We start from the raw sequence: 16,653 nt of genomic DNA, 5'->3' as shown, positions 1-16,653 counted from the left end.
AACATTCCAACTGCAGCAGGACCACAGACCCACACGACCCTCAGCAGCAGCTCCAACCCAGACCATCATGGCCCCAGGTAGCAAAACAGGCCACCCAGATCAGTATGGCCCTGACAGCAACATGGACTCAGGTGGCTGACCAGACCCCAAGTAACGCACAGCCCTCAGTGGTAATAAGTGCTGTGGCCATCAACTCAAATCCCAGCTGCTGTAGGGCCATGGACAAAGCCCTTGAAAGGAGCATGGGCCTGGATGTCACCATGGCCCTGGGTGGCAGTGCAGGCCACTCAGATCAGCATGGCCCTGGCGGTGCCAGGGCCCACGGATACCAACTTGGTCATGGGACGGCACAGACCTTCGGCATCCATATGGCCTTTGGTGGCAACAATAGGCTGCAGACATAAACACAGACCCTTGCTGCAGTAGGACCATGGACGACCCAGACATGGTTCTCAACAACAGCCCAGGCCTGGACGTCAGCACAGACAGCTCAGGCTCCAGCAGTAGGTGTGGCCCTCAGGCACCAACATGGCCCCAGGTGTTGAGTTTCCTGTTTGAAGCCAGGCAGAGGTGGTGCACGCCTTTAATCCCAGTACTGGGCAGGCAAAGGCAGGCAGATCTCTGAGTTCAAGGCCAGCCTGGTCTATAAAGTGAGTTCTGGAAGCAGACAGTGCTACACAGAGAAACCCTGTCTTGAAAAACAAGACAAAAGTTTCCTTTTTGGTAGATATCTCCTCAGGCTCTGGCTAAAATTCTCCCTTAAAGCCTTAGTCAGACTAGAAACTGACTAGTGCTGGCCCCTGGTCATTATTTCTTGTAATCATCACAATAGTCCCATGACATTTTGTGCTGAGTTGGACTAGGGAAGGGTTGTCACTGACGAGCCGAAACAGAAAGTTCTGTGGACGTAAGACAGTATTAGATGCAACAACCAGAGCAAATCTGCACTTGAGTTTGCAGGTATAAGATGACTTTTACAGCGTGGTTAGCTGCCCTCACCTCAAGTAAGAGCTCTACCTCCAGATTCAGATTCCGAGAGGATACAAGGGTGGCAGTTACTGTAGCCCTCGAGGGAAGAGACAGTGGAACAGCCAGGAGCTGAGGGTTCTAGGACACCCTCCTCCTCTCCAGGTGGAGCATACCCTCTCACCGGAACTCTTAGAGGTCATTTTGTCTGTGTGACCTCTGACCTGGATTCCACTCACCTTGTGGCCTTTGCTGCTAGGCATTTGTTCTGGAAACCTGAAGCAGTGGCTCCTCATTCCCCCCAGTTCTGGAGCTCTGACTTTTATCCTGGCTCAGGCTTCTCAGGCATCCCCAGCAGTCGGAAAGTGGCATTGCATGATCCCACTATTTTCTGACTGCTTGGCAATTTTATAATTACTGAAAACCCTTTTCAAAAAAATGCTGGGCTGGGCGATGGTGGCGCACGCCTTTAATCCCAGCACTTGGGAGGCAGAGGCAGGCAGATCTCTGAGGTCGAGACTGGCCTGGTCCTCAGAGCTAATTCCAGGACAGGCTCCAAAGCCACAGAGAAACCCTGTCTCGAAAAACCAAAAAAAAAAAACAAAAAAAAACCAAAAAAAAATGCTGGATGTGGGTGACACGCCCCTTTAATCCCAGCACTAGGGAAGCAGAGGCAGGAGGATCTCTGTGAGTTGGAAGCCAGCCTTGTCTACAAAGTGAAGTTCCAGGACAGGCTCCAAAACCACAGAGAAACCCTGTCTCGAAAAACCAAAAAAAAAAAAACAAAAAAAAACCAAAAAAAAATGCTGGATGTGGGTGACACGCCCCTTTAATCCCAGCACTAGGGAAGCAGAGGCAGGAGGATCTCTGTGAGTTGGAAGCCAGCCTTGTCTACAAAGTGAGTTCCAGGAAAGTCAGGGCTACACAGAGAAACCTTGTTTCGCAAAAAAACCTTTATTATTAAACATATGTCTTAGGTTTTTTTATTGCTGTGCAGAGACGCCATGATCACAACTCTTATAAAGAAAACATTTACTTGAGGGTGGCTCGCTTACAGTTTCAGAGGTCCAGTTATCATCATGATGGGGAGCATGGCGGTGTGCAGGCAGACATGGTGCTGGAGCTGAGAGTGCTGCATCTTGACTCAGAGACAACAGAAAGTCAACCGACTGTCACACTGAGAGACGCTTGAGCAAAAGAGACCTCAAAGCCCGCCCTCACAGTGACACACTGCCTCCAACAAGGCCATGCTTCCTAATAGTGCCACTCCCCTTTGGGGGCCATTTCTTGCAAACCACAACATACTTTTTTTTTAAATTCATATATGAGTTAGATATGATGTTGCATATGTTTGGTCTAAGCACTTTGGAGGGAGAAGCAGGTGGATTTCTATGATTTAGAGGCCTACATAGTTCCAGGACAGCCAGGGCTACATGAACCTAGTCTCAAAATAATTAATTAATAATAGCAGTAGGAGTAATGTGAAGATGCCTGCTGCTAAGCCTGGATTTGATGCCCAGGACCCACATGGTTGAAAAAGAGTGTTGTGGGAAATTCACCAGATGGCTCAGACAGGGATTTAAGCCAATAGGAAGTCTTTATTAGCCAGCCAGTGACTACATTGGATGTTCAGGATCCCAGTGGTATCACTGAGCTTTTAAGAACAAAAACCGTGTCCTGGGTTGACATGTTTCAGTTAACAAGAACAGTTAGCCAGAAGCAGAACTCCAGAAGCCAAAAAGCAAGGTCTGCACCTTTAGAGACTTTCCCAGAACTGTTGTCTTTGACAGATTAGGCCTTTGTTTCGTTTTCCCCTCGTGGTGCTGTCTGTGTGCTGACTTTACAGCCTGAATAGCACTTCCATCAGGGAGTCAGTTATGCTCTAAGCTGGAGCATACTAAGGTCTGGGGCCCTGCTACAGATATAATCAGCCCCTCTAAGTGGTCCTCTGACCTCCATAAGCACCACATGCATACATGCACCAACACAAAATGAAAGCAATTTTTAAAAAAATAAAATTTAGTTTCTTCAATTATGTGTTGTTGGGGCTGGAGAGATGACTTAGCATTTAAGATCACTTACTGCTCTTCCAAAGGACTCAAGTTCAGTACCCAGCATCCATGTCGAGTGGCTCATGACTGTAACTCCAGCTCCAGGGATCAAAGGTTTCTGACCTCCAAGGGTACCTATACTCGTGCACATACACATAATATAAAATAAAAATTTTAAAGCATTCATTATTGATGGCTGAACGACAAACACATGTAATCCCTACACTTGGGAGACTGAGGCAAGAAAAATCTGAGGTTAGCTTAGCCTAGGCAAGACCTTGTCTCAATAAACAAGTAGAACCGGGTGGAACGGTGCACACCTTTAATCCCTTGGGAGGTAGAGGTAGATTTCTGCTACAAAGCGAGTTCCAGAACAGTCAGGGCAGTACATAGAAATCCTGTCTCTAAATGGATATATATATACACACACACACACATTTTTTTTTCTTTTAAATATGCAGGTATCGGAGCCCAGCCCAGCCCAGCCCCAACTGCACAGAACAGCCTCTCTCCTTCAATATGCTGGGAGTTTTTGTATCCCCAGAGCCAAGAGGCGGGCGACTCCCAGGGGGCAGGACGGAGTTCTTCCTGCCGCTCTCTCTCCCTAGCTAGCCCGGCTCGCTTCCGGAAGACGCTCTGTCCAGCGGCGAGCCGTCTCGCCGGCTCCCTTCCGCTTCCGGTGTCCTACAGCCATGGCCGCCGCCGTCGCTGCTGCTGGCGCCGGGGAGCCTCTGTCCCCAGACGAATTGCTCCCGAAAGCCGAGGCGGAGAAGGCCGAGGAGGAGCTGGAAGAAGACGACGACGACGAGGTGCCCGGGTCTGCGGGGAGCGGGGCGGGAGCGGGCCGTCAGAGCGTGGGCACCGCGAGCCGGGAGGGCGGCTGATCCGCGCGGCAGGGAAGGGCCAGGCCCAGGGCTCGGCGACTCCGGTGCTGTTGCCGCTTCGCCAACGACCCTCACCTCCTCCACCACAGCTAGATGAGACCCTGTCGGAGAGACTTTGGGGTCTGACGGAGATGTTTCCGGAGAGGGTCCGGTCCGCCGCCGGAGCCACCTTTGATCTCTCGCTCTTCGTGGCTCAGAAGATGTACAGGTAAGGAACGAATGTAGAGACACCGAGAGTGTTCATGGAGGGACTGGTGCCGTGAGAGGACACCGGGCCTCGGAAGCCACAGGCGGGAGCTTGAGTGACCTTGGATTCATTGCAACACTCCGAGTGTGGTTCGCCTTCAGAGTGGAGTTCTTATCTGGCAGGACCGTTGTGGGAATTTTTTCATGTTAACTAAGGGTTCTATATGCGAGACTTATAAGAACGTTACAGTAATCACTAGGTAACCACTGCCCCTCTTCACTCTGCTAGGAGTTCGGTGGAGGGAATGGGTAGGGACACTTTGAGAAACATCGGGGGAGGTACGTCACCACACACACCTCCCTCTGCAGATTTTCCAGGGCAGCTTTGTGGATTGGGACCACCTCCTTTATGATCCTGGTTCTTCCTGTTGTCTTTGAGACAGAAAAGTTGCAAATGGAGCAACAGCAGCAGCTGCAGCAGCGGCAGGTGAGCACACGCTCTGGGCTCCGGGCCAGCGATGCAGGCCTGAGGTCTGGATTGTTTAACCTACTAAAACTATACAGTGTCTTAACACACTTTTCTCTTTTCCAGATACTTTTGGGGCCTAACACAGGGCTGTCAGGAGGAATGCCAGGGGCTCTACCTCCACTTCCTGGAAAGATCTAGATTATTACTTCAGAATTTGTCCAGGTGGGAGGACTTTGAAATTGAGTTGTGTTTGAACTGCTGATTGTTTGGACTTATTTTTTTTTAACTTTGGCGCATCAATCTATTTAATCTGGTGGGCACTCTCTCCGTTTCTCATGGAGACTCCAGTTGCACCTGTGCCCTTCATCATGCTCTCACTTATTTCCCGGTCTGATGCTAGAGGACAGCCATGTGGAAGGTTATTCCACGTTATCCCTTTAGTAAACTGCTCCTGTTGAAGTTCTCACGTGCCCCTTGTGGGGAAGAAGTAAGCACCCCTGACCCTTAAAGACACTTTTCTTTAGAAGAATGGGAATGTTTGGGGCATGTAAGCAGTGTGAAACTGACAAGATCCATTATAGCTGCCATTACAAAATGGCCAACGGGAATCCCTGTATGGTGGAGAGAAGGGAGGCTGGCTGTAGTACTTTAGCCAGATGGGGACTGTGGTCTGAGCAGGCGCTCCTCCCTCTGCACAATTGGACCTGCGTGCTGTGTAAAAAAGAAGTCATTGCTCACTTTTTGTATTTAAATATTAAAAAAACTCCAACTGAAAGTGTTATTGCTGTGTTTGTGATACGTATTTTAAACTGAGGCCATTTTAGAACACCAGGGACAGCAGGCAGTAGTGGCACATGCCTTTAATTCCAGCACTTGGGAGGCAGAGGCAGGTGGATCTCTGTGAGTTTGAGGCCAGCCTGGTCTACAAAATGAGTTCCAGGACAGCTAGGACTGTTTGACAGAGAAACTCTGTCTTCCTCTAGTCCTCCCCTGTCCCTCCCCCCAAAAAAGAGACAGGGACACTGCCTGCCAAATTTCTTCTTGCTTAAGCCAGCACCTCTATTCCAACCTTGTTTCATACATCTAAGTTAGTGAAGTTTTCAGAGAGGAAAAGGAACATTTCTTTCTGAACATGGTGTTGATTGTTGCCCTGAATCACTTCAGTCTCCCCTACAGAAAGTTGAAGGGCATGCTCTGTGGGTGTGCAGTCTACACAGTACTTAAAAACTGTTTATGTATTGCCTTCTGGTCTTGAGAGGAGATAGAGCTTGTTACCTAACTGTTTTCTTGGGGATAGAATCTCTCCATAACCCAAGCTAGCCTTCATCTCAGTCCTGAGTGCTGAGGGATTATAGGCATACACACCTGGTAAGGCTGATTTCTTTTGTTTTTCAAGACAGAGTTTCCTGGCTGTCCTGGAACTCATTCTGTAGACCAGGCTGGCCTGAACTCACAGAGAGACAGAGATCCGCCTGCCTCTGCTTCTTGGAGTGACCTAAAGGCCCATGCCACCACCAACCAGCTTCCTTTTTTTGTTTTTTGTTTTGTTTTTTTTTTTTTTTAAGTGAGCCTCTAGTAAATGGATCCTACTATTGTCCTATCTTTGAACCTTGAAGTTTTCCCACTCAATGTTGGTCTTTTTGTTTTTCTCTTGAAACATGGTCTATATGGACTAGGTTGGCTCAGGATTGCCTGCCTGCCTCTGCCTCGAGTGCTGGGATCAAACTTGTGCAACACCACACCCAGTGTGATAATTTATTGTGCAGGTTTTCTGATCCTATTTTGTAATCAATTCCCAGTGGCATTGTATGATTGAGGAGGATGGGTTAAGGAACCTGTAGAAGGCCTGTCACTACAGGATCTGGATTCAAAGCCAGCCTTCTACCTAGACCACTGTTGTGTGCTCTCAAGGCCAACAGCTCTGCTGTGTCTGGCTTTTCACTTGATAATTAGAGAAACACTAATAGACAGTCAAAAGGTAAACTCCAACAGAAGTCTCATTTTAAAATTACAGTAAAAGCCGGGCAGTGGTGGCACACACCTTTAATCCCAGCACTTGGGAGGCAGAGGCAGGCGGATATCTGTGAGTTCAAGACCAGCCTGGTCTACAAGAGCTAGTTCCAGGACAGGCTCCAAAACCACAGAGAAACCCTGTCTCGAAAAACCAAAAAAAAAAAAAAATTACAGTAAATGTGAAGATATCAGATCTCCTGGAACTGGGGTTACAGACAGTTGTAAACTGCCATGTGGGTGCTGGGAATTGAACCCTGGTCTTCTGGAGGAACAGGCAAGTGTCCTCAACCTCCGAGCCATCATCTCCCCAGCCCCCCCCCCTTTTTTTTTTTGAGGCAGGCTATGGCTAGCTGGATTCCATACTGACCTCAAACACATGATGTTGCTTCAGCGTCCCCTCTGGTAGGACAACGGTGGTTGGGCACCTCTGAACTAAATCCCACTAAGTAAATACTTTGTCTTGGCTTTTCAGGTGGGAAATTTGACAGGGTATCTCAGAGTGGTAACAAATCCCTTTATGTCAGAATCATACCAAAGGTTTTTACATAGTTAGGCAACAAATGTGTTCAGTTTTTCATTTTTAATATTTGGTTAAACAAAATACATCTTTGTAAACAAACCCAGCACAAGGCCAACAAAAAAAAGGGAATAAAGCAAGAAGAACAAAGCCTAGGGCTGCCCCTTGCTGGGCATCAGGGTCAGGCTCCCCTTCCTTAAAAGGAATGGGGCTTTTTGCCCTTGGGCATCAACATGGGTCCCTGTTCCTAAGCACCAGATTGGATATGAACAGACCAGCCCTGAAATGCTTAAGCGTCTTTGTACATTCCACTGGCTCATGGACTCCGCGTGCATGGGACTCCTTTCCAGTGCTATTTGCACAGGCCCAAGCAGATCTGTAGGGAGGAGTCTCCTCTTCCCAAGAAATGGCTTACTACCACCGACAGTGCCAATGGACCCAAGGTCCTGCTTGTGCCGATCAGCAAGGTCGGCTGTAACTTCTGGCTGGTAGTGATTGGAATGTCATTGTGCAGGGTCAGAGCTCCCCATGGTGCCAAGCAGATCCGGTGTATAAAATGGTACAGATGACCGTGGTTGAGTTGCAGTAGCCACTTGGGGCCCTCTGCTACTCGAATAAAAAACGGCCTTGTTGGATTGAAGATGCATGTGCAGAGAAGTGCTGGTGTAAACATGCACTCCAGTCAGTGGGGAGATAGCCCCCGCTTCACCCCAGTAAGCTTGCTCAGGATCGACAGTGGGACAGCTCTCAGACCTGCGGAGACCAGGACTCCCTAAGGACTGGCCAGGTCACCTGCCTGCCCATCTGCCTTGAAGGCCACCACAACCACACTAGTGTGTGGTATGGTAATTACTTATTTTCTAAAATTACAGGAGAAAAATGGTCTAGAACTACTTGAGGTGGGGGTGAGCCAACCCTCAGTTTGTAATGGGAACTACACGAAGATGCCAAACTCAGAGCCTCTAGTGTTGTGCATATAACCTGCAACTCTGGAGCCCAGGATGTGCCTGCCAGTTCTCACTCTCAGACTGCGAGGCTCATTTTCATGGTGGTTTCCTCACCCAACTCTGTCCCTATGAAATTTGGTGTCAATGGCAGATGTGTTTCTGATTTTGTTAAAATGAGCCAACTAGGAGTACTGTCCCTCTTTATTGTCTTTTGCCCCAGAGCCTCCTATGTCAATGTAGTGAAATGTTGGGACATAATTTGAGTGAAAAGCTACCCATGACTGTCCTAATGTGGCTTCAGCCACACATTAGGCATTTTTCACCATTGTCTTGCTGGAATACTGTGCAATTTACCCACTTTGGAATATCAGAACTTCTCATTATAAAACTCCAAGGCTGGCTAGGATTTAAAATGGGGTAAGAAGTGGCATTATGGATTGTAGATGGCATGTAGTGCCACCGCTGGGGGCCTGACAGTTTCCTGAGACGCTTATGCTTGGGTCCTTTGAACTAGTCACTGGGCTCTGCATGTATTGTGTCCTTGGACCCCCTGGTGCCACAGGAGAGAAAAAGAGGAAGTGTGTGTTCCCTGTGAGCCTGGAGCATCAGTGACAACTACCAGCAGAACTTGTATCAAGTCCTCATAGAAAGGGGGAAGTAAGCAAGCCCCCCACCTCTTACCTCCCTTCTCTAAAATAGAAAAGGTGTTAAATGGCTTGCCCTAAATGTTCAGAGCTCCTACCTTCTTCCCCAGGCACAGACAGTGCTTGGTGGCTGTGACAGTCCACACACCTGTCCTACTGCACTGTCAAATTTGAGGGGAAAACCCAATGAGATGTTTAGGGAAGTGGCTGGACAGACCCACTGTAGAGGCCACAGCACATCAAAGAGGGCTGGAGGTTGAGGCGAAGAGCAGGTCCAGCATAACTGTCACACATCTGCTCGCCAGCTTTGATGGGCTTCCACTTCTTCTGGTACCACCAGTAGGAGTTCACAGTTTTTTCCTCGCAAATGGTATTTTAGAAATTTCCTATGGAAGAGGAAATAGGCAACAAGAAACGAGATGCCAGTGAGTTGCAGATTGCAGTCTTGGGGCCGCCCATTCACTAGGATAGAGACCTCCGTATTTATCACTCATACCAATCAGTTCTGTTTGTGGCAAGGTTTCTCTCTATAGCTCTGGCTGTCTTAGAACTTGCTTTGTAGACCAAGTGGCCTCAAACTCAGGTCCACCTGCCCTCTGCCTCCTGAGTGCTAGGATTAAAGGTGTGCACCACCACCACCACCACCACCTAGGCTATCCCTGTGGCAATCTTAAAACTCCAAGGGTGACTTAAAGGTTCCATGTTTGGTTACTTCTCCATTTCTGTTAGAACTCCAGTCTCGGGGCTGGAGAGATGACTCAGTGGTTAAGAGCACTGACTGCTCTTCTAGAGGACCCAGGTTCAATTCCCAACACCCATATGGCAGCTCACAACTGTCTGTAACACCAAGATCCAGCACCCTCACACAGATATACAATTTCTGCTCATTCTCAGAGATTACTACCATTAGTGTGCTGGTGTGAGTTCTAGAACACTGCATATTCTAATGGTTACTAAGTGCCAAAAAAAAGCATAAAACCTGGGCCAGCTCAAGATAAAACGCTTGCCAAGCAGGGCTGACTGACAGCCTGAAGGAGAATCCAGGAACCCCAGTGGAAGAAGACCAACCCCCTAAAAATTGTCCTCTGGCTTTCACACATACCCAGGAGCACACACACCTACACACATATAATAATAAAAGGAAAAAAACTTCAGTTACGGGGCTGGGCGTGGTGGCGGCAAATGTCTTTACACTCAAGAGGCAAGGGCAGGCAGAAGGCAGATCTCTAAGTTCAAGACCAGTCTAGTCTGCATAAGGAGTTCCAGGACAACTGGGACTACATGGAGATACTCTGTCTCAAAAAATAAATAAGTCAACAGAGAAATTTAACCCTGTCTGATAGATAACTGGCAGTTATCTAAATGGAAGGTGACAGCGTCAGCCCCACCAGATCAGAAAGCTAGGATCACAGGATGGATGGAGTTCTGAGTCTTAAAGACCCTGATTCCAAGAAGGCAGGGCAAGGATCCAAGGACACAGGAGTTTCATTTCCTTTGTCAGGTAATCAGATGAACTTGACTCCCCAGCACGCCAAACTAAACGCTCCGCAGCCCAGCTGTTAGGGGTCACCTGAGCTCACTCTCGCCTCCAATCCACTCCGGAGTCTTGAGTTTGGAGTCAAGGTTGTAGTAGGCCCCTCCCACCTCACGAACGCAGATCCAGTGCTGCCTTTTAAGAGGCAACTTGAGGGGACCCCAGCACAGGCTGGAGGGTAGGTTCATGATGAATCCCATGACGTTAGCGAGAGCAATGACACCCACGTCCCTGCAGAAAAGAAAAGGTGTCAGACTCTGCGGCAGCCACTCTCCATGGTTGCCCCCATTCACCTGGGGTTGGTGCCATGGCTGGCCCTTGTCGCCAAATCAAGTTTGGTTTTCTACCTGCGCTTGTCCCACCAAACAGCTTCATAGCCTTTGGTTTGAAGTGCTGCCATGATGACATTCACATCATAATTCCCATTTCCCAGCATGCTCTTCTTGTGGGGCGTCACCATAGTGTTTGGAGACAACCTACAAATGTAAAGGAAAAGCTTAGGCTTGCTGGTCTGCCAGCCTCCCCAGCCTAGGACCCCCTGAAAAGCATTTTGCAGCATTGCCCTGGAAGCTGGTTCTCTTGGCAGAATAATCTCACAAACAAGCTAGCCTGGAGATTGCCTCCCCCTTGCAAAAACATCCAGGAAGGTTGAGACCTGTCTGGCCTTTTGAGAGGAGGGTTACAGTGAGGGAATGACCACAAGAAATGATCCACAAACCAAGCAGTGGTGGCGCACCCCTTTAATCCCAGCATTCGGGAGGCAGAGGCAGGCAGATCTCTGAGTTCGAGGCCAGCCTGGTCTACAAGCGCTAGTTAGGACAATCAGGACTGTTACATATAGAAACCCTGCTTTGAAAAACAAAAAAGAACTGATGCACAGAGATGCTGGTCTCCTTTACAAATTTCTGTCAGCATAGCCTTCCTACTGATGTTATTTCTGTTTCATACAAACCTTAAAAATACAAACAAACAACAACAACAAAAAAACACTGACAAAGCTGGGCGTGGTAGTGGTGGTGCCAGTGGTGGCGACACACCTTTAATTCTGACACTAAGGAGGCAGAAGCAGGAAGGTCTCTGTGAGTTCAAGTCCAGCCTCATCTACTTAGTGAGTTGTAGGCCAGTTGAAACTACATAGTGAGACCTTCACTATAAAATAAAATAAAAAACTAGTAAAAGATAGGTGATATTTAAATGGCAGGCAGTGATTGTTGCTCCCGCCTTTTGCAATTTAAATACTCTATTTAGTTGAGACAGGCAGCATAAATGTATGAACAGGAGCCAAGTGAACGGTAATAAACTCTAATGAGGGCTATATTAAACTAGAATATAGAGCCCATTCCAGACAGTATGCCTGCATGTGTGTCCATGCATGTGTGCCCGTGTTTATCCTGAAAAAAAAAAAGCACAAAATCAACTCAGACAAACAAAATAAATTTACAGGCAGTGGCAGGTGATCTCTGGGTTCGAGGCCAGCCTGATTTATAGAGTGAGTTCCAGGACAGCCAGGGCTACACAGAGAAGTCCTGTCTTGGAAACAAACAAAAAAAAAACAAACCTTAAACCAAACAAACTCAATTGTAGTTCTGGTGGCCTACCCAGCTTTCAACTAAAGTCTCCATACTAGCTCAGGCTGGCCCTGAGGTGAGGATACTCCTGCCTCAGCTCCAAAGTGCTACCATTACAGGTATGCATCACCCCACCTATTTCAAGCCCTTTCTTTTTTATTGCTCCTTTCAGCAATTCCATTTTCCTACTGAGGCCTGTACTGAAGGCATTTCCAATCCTATCATTTTATTTTCACAGTCTTTTTGTTGTTGTTGCTTTTTTTTTTCGACACGGGTTTCTCTGTAGCTTTAGAGCCTGTCCTGGAACTAGCTCTTGTGGACCAGGTTGGCCTTGAACTCACAGAGACCTGCCTGCCTCTGCCTCCCAGGTGCTAGGACTAAAGGCGTGCCCCACCACCGCCTGGCTTGACAAACCAGGAGATGGGGAAGGCCATTTTGACTGGAAGGCCAACATATCTTCTTGTTGTTGTTGTTGTTGTTATTGTAGACAAGCCCTTGCAGTCGGTAATTCACAGAAATCTGTCTGCCTCTGCCTCCCAAGTGCTGGGATTAAAGATGTGTGCCACCATACTGGGCATCACAGGGATTTACGGCTGGAGAGTTGGCTTGGTGGTTAAGGGCACTGGCTACTATATGATGGCTCATAACCACCTATAATTCCAGTACCTGGTGACCCAATGCCTTTTGGCCTCTGCTGGCACCAGGCACAAATATGGTACATAGACATCGATGTACGTAAAACAGCCTACACATAAAATTTTTTTTTTCCTGGCTGATGTTAGTTTTTTTTCATACAATTTATTTGCCATTTTTTTTTATTATTATTATGTGCACATTGTTCTGCCTGTATTTCTGCCTGCAGGCTAGAAGAGGGCACAAGACCTCATTACAGATGGTTCTGAACCCCCATGTGGTTGCTGGGACTTGAACTCAGGACCTCTGGAAGAGCAGTCAATGTTCTTAACCTCTGAGCCATCTCTCCAGCCCTTTGATTATATTCTTTCTCTTCCCTCAACCCCTCTCAGATCCTTCTTACATCCCTAGCCACAAAATTCATGATTTTTCTCTTAAAAAAAGAAAATCAAGGGGCTGGTGAGATAGCTCAGTGGTTAAGAGCACTGACTGCTCCTCCAGAGGACCCGGGTTCAATTCCCAGCACCCACATGGTAGCTCACAGCTGTCTGTAGCTCCAGTTCAAGAGAATCTGACATTGTCATACCAATGTGCATGAAATAAAGTTGTTGGTTAAAAAAAAAAAAGAAAATCAAAACAAACTGAAGAAATAGAAAAAAAATCAATTAGACAAAATATAAATATAGTCTGTTTTGTATTGACCAACTGCTCCTGGGCATGGGGCCTACCCATGGCTGATATTCCCAGTGACAACCACTGGAGAAAACTAATATCCCTACCCTATGCATTAAAAAAATAATGAAAATTAAAGGGAAAAGGGCTCACTTGATATCTCCAGACCAAAGGCACCAGTTCCACACGCTGTAACCAAATGCCATTTCCTCTGATGACCATCACTTGCTCAATGCTAGGACTACTGTTTTAGTAAATGCCTCATTTAATTCCCACACTGGGAGGTATGAATTCATCCTATTTAGGTAAATAATCCTGAGGTCCGAGGCTGAAAAGATGGCTCTTCGGCTAGAAAGGTTTGCTCTCTTGGAGGACCTGAGTGGTTCCTAGGATCCACATTAAGCAGCTCACAGACATCAACCTCCAGCTCCCAGGGATCTGATGCCTCTCGGTCCTGCAGGTTCCTGCACTCATGGGCACACACACACATACCTACAATGATGTTTTATGTGCCATTTTCTTTTAATACCTTTTCTGCTTCAAGCCCCAACCCCAATTACTCAGACTGGGTACTTAAACAATAGGCCTCAAAAAGCCAAGGCAAGTCAGCCTAAAATTAGCAGGCTCCCTCCAACAGGACCCACAACCTGGATGCTACTGTTTCCACTCAGAGCCTGACAGTAAGAGCTGATGCAAAGTAAAGTAGTTTCAGAAGCTAGCCCCAGAGGGGTTTTCTGCAATAGGGTAATTCTAGCAGGACCAGGCTGTGCAAAGAGTGGTGTTTGTTGGCTTTGTCAAAGAGCTCCTTCCCATAGGCACTCAGACCTTGGGTGTCTAGGCAGCAGAAAGCAGTCCCAATGAGGGCCATGGCTGTGGGTGGTCCTTTTTTCCCCTCTTTTAATGTGCCCTTTTCATTTCTTTTTTTTTCTTTTTTTATTTGTTTGTTTGAGACAGGGTTTCTCTGTAGCTTTAGAGCCTGTCCTGGAACTAGCTCTTGTCGACAAGGCTGGCCTCGAACTCACAGAGATATGCCTGCCTCTGCCTCCTGAGTGCTGGGATTAAAGGCATGAGCCACCACTGCCCGACATTTAATTTCTTTTCTGACAATTTTTAAATAATAAAAATAAACATTTTTTAATTCTAAAGTTAGGTAAATTTTTAAAGAACTTTTTTCTTTTCTTATAAAAAGGTTTCAATGGGTGGTGGTGCACAACTTTAATCCTAGCACTCAGGAGGCAGAGGCAGGTGGATCTCTGAGTTCAAGGCCAGCCTGCTTTACACAGCCGGTTCCAGAACAACCAGGACTGTTACACAGAGAAACCCTGTTTTGAACCCTCCAACTACCCCCCAAAGAAGGTCTCATGTAGCCTAGGATAGCTTCGAAGTCCCTATGTAGCTGAGGATAACTTCAAACTCCTGATCCTCCTTCCTGCCTCCAACTCCTCTGTGCTGGGAATGCTAGGCTTGTGCCACTCCACCACATGAAGTCAGGTGATTTAACTGACTTGTCCATGAACACTAACAGCTGGCAGAAGAACTAAGCTCAAACCTGCGTTCATGAGAATCCAGTTATGTGGCTTACAGTGGAGACCCAAGAGTCAGGGTGGGAGGGGAGGTGGTATCAGGTTGCTGAGCCAAAGATCTCTTGAGTCCTGAGTCCCCAGGCTGAAACATGGAGCACTAGGACCCAGGTTCCCTCTCCTGGCAATGGAGAAGTGGAGAGGAGACCATATGTGGGAGGTAGCAGATCCTTTCCCTCTTCCCACTCTTCAGGAACCTATTGTGTGGCTTCAATCTTTCTTGGAGAGTCTCTGACCAATACAAGGAAGATGACATCACTCGAAATAAGGCTAAGACTTCAACCTCTTACAGGCTACCTCCCTGCATGCTCACTCCCAGGGCAGTGCTCTCCCCAGTCTCCCAATTCCATGCTCACTTTGGAGACTCTGAGAGGCAGCTAATATTTCAATACAGTAACACAGGCCGGGCGGTGGTGGCGCACGCCTTTAATCCCAGCACTTGGGAGGCAGAAGCAGGCGGACCTTTGTGAGTTTGAGACCAGCCTGGTCTACAAGAGCTAGTTCCAGGACAGGCTCCAAAACCACAGAGAAACCTTGTCTCGAAAAAACAAAAAAAAAAAAAAAATACAATAACACAGGATGAGCCAGCAAGTAAAGCAGGAATGAGTCCCTAGCATAGAGAAGGTTACACACCGTGCTTCAGCCCTCAACACCAATGGCTACACAGACATCGTTCTGAAGTCTGCTTTTCAAGACTGCTGTCCCAAGATCTCTTGTCCTGCTCTCATCTCTTTAAAAATCTTAAGATTCAGACCCTCTCCTGCTGTTCCCACATTTCCTAACCGGAGGCCCCTAGTCTCACACTGAGCTTTTGAAAGCTCCCAGACTCTTCTGCTAGCCCGCAAGCTCCCCACAACAGGTCAGCACAGATCTTTCTCCCACACTCACCAAGGCCTCACTTCACCCTCTTCTCCAGCCTAGTGCCTGCCTAGCCAACTCCGGGTCCCACTCTACTCAATCCGCTGCTGTCCTCTCCGGGGAGCTTGGTATACTTCAGGCATCAGAGCTATGTGGCCTTTAGTGGTTTATCCTATTTCTGACTACAGGCCAAATCCCACAGCTTCTTCAGACTCAACCTTACATCCTCTCTTCTACAGAATCCTTCCTGACTCTGAAAATGGAGGGAGACACAGAGGACCACACATAATCCAAATTTATCCAAACATCATCAATACTAATTTATTGAAGAATTCATTTGGCATGCATTCAAACAGTGAGTCCCTGGAACTCTTTTAATGCTATGTCTCAGCCTAGCATTGGCATCTAATAAACATGTCCAAACTGATCAACATAGGGAGCAATGACAGATGACTGTTATCTAGCTGGCACTTGCACTTGGGAAGTGGAGGGCTGAGGATCGGAAGAGTCATTTTCCTATATATAACAAGCTCCAGACCAGTCTGGGCTACATGAGATCTCCTTTCAAAAACAAATCCAAACTGATCAATATAGGAAATGCTAACAACAATTTCCATTCCATTCTACAGGGATGGGCACCCCTAATTCTCCCCCCTACCCTCCCAAAAGTCCTTTCTTTTCCTTTTAAGGATAATTGACTGGGTTAGCTGCTTCATAGGCTTTATCAGTTAATCCTTGTACAATCTTTCTGTAAATAAGGAAGCTGAGGTGCAAAGGTTACAGTGACTTTCACAGTCACGGGCAGGTGCCAGGTAAGTGGCACAGCGAGGACCTAGCAGCGAGGACCTAGCGTCCAAGACAGCATTCAACTGCCCACGGTTACTTCCCCGCGATAGTCCATCAGCACACCACCAGAGCCTCTTGGGTACAGTGCCTGCTGCCCAGAACTGCCTTGCTGATTTCTACAGAAATCCTGGGGCTTATAGCAAGCATCTGGTGTTTGTTACTGCAGCCAGAATTGGGTAAGATTTGAAATGCTCTCAGGTGGGCCGTAGCCCAGGTTACTACTACTGTCCTCAGTCCCTCCAAAGTCACGACTCTGCCTGCTCTGGTGCTGATTTTGGTTTTGGG

General features: G+C 47.5%; 2 protein-coding genes across 3 annotated transcripts in view; one reads left to right on the top strand and one right to left on the bottom strand.

The window, feature by feature from the left end:
- The first annotated feature begins 3,683 nt into the window (after window positions 1–3,683).
- Window positions 3,684–5,331, top strand: Tomm22 (translocase of outer mitochondrial membrane 22). Its single transcript, XM_005354194.1, has 4 exons — window positions 3,684–3,826; window positions 3,991–4,109; window positions 4,457–4,574; window positions 4,680–5,331. Exons 1-4 carry the CDS (start codon window positions 3,710–3,712, stop codon window positions 4,752–4,754), a joined length of 429 nt encoding a protein of 142 aa, XP_005354251.1. The 5' UTR covers window positions 3,684–3,709; the 3' UTR covers window positions 4,755–5,331.
- A 1,441-nt stretch (window positions 5,332–6,772) lies between these two features.
- Window positions 6,773–16,653, bottom strand: part of Josd1 (Josephin domain containing 1) — a 16,982-nt gene continuing 7,101 nt past the window's right edge. Inside the window, exons 2-4 of one of the 2 annotated variants that reach the window (XM_005354195.3) lie at window positions 10,559–10,687; window positions 10,248–10,442; window positions 6,773–9,063 (exon numbers count right to left, since the gene is read on the bottom strand). In XM_005354195.3, coding sequence (XP_005354252.1) covers window positions 8,964–9,063; window positions 10,248–10,442; window positions 10,559–10,687 — 424 coding nt within the window. In that variant the 3' untranslated portion in view covers window positions 6,773–8,963. The remainder of the gene's footprint in view (window positions 9,064–10,247; window positions 10,443–10,558; window positions 10,688–16,653) is intronic. The other variant, XM_013348793.2, reaches the window with a different exon arrangement.

This window comes from Microtus ochrogaster, chromosome 15, assembly GCF_000317375.1.
Source record: "Microtus ochrogaster isolate Prairie Vole_2 chromosome 15, MicOch1.0, whole genome shotgun sequence".
NCBI lineage: Eukaryota > Metazoa > Chordata > Mammalia > Rodentia > Cricetidae > Microtus > Microtus ochrogaster.
Note: the sequence above shows the minus strand (reverse complement) of the source record. Positions and strands in the feature narration are given on the sequence as shown.

What these genes read in the sequence shown, in the direction of transcription:
- Tomm22 (XM_005354194.1), top strand. Translation starts at nt 3,710, where the DNA reads ATGGCCGCCGCCGTCGCTGCTGCTGGCGCCGGGGAGCCTCTGTCCCCA. An exon ending in AAGAAGACGACGACGACGAG is followed by an intron (nt 3,827 to 3,990) that starts GTGCCCGGGTCT and finishes CCTCCACCACAG; the next exon opens with CTAGATGAGACCCTGTCGGA. An exon ending in GTGGCTCAGAAGATGTACAG is followed by an intron (nt 4,110 to 4,456) that starts GTAAGGAACGAA and finishes CTCCCTCTGCAG; the next exon opens with ATTTTCCAGGGCAGCTTTGT.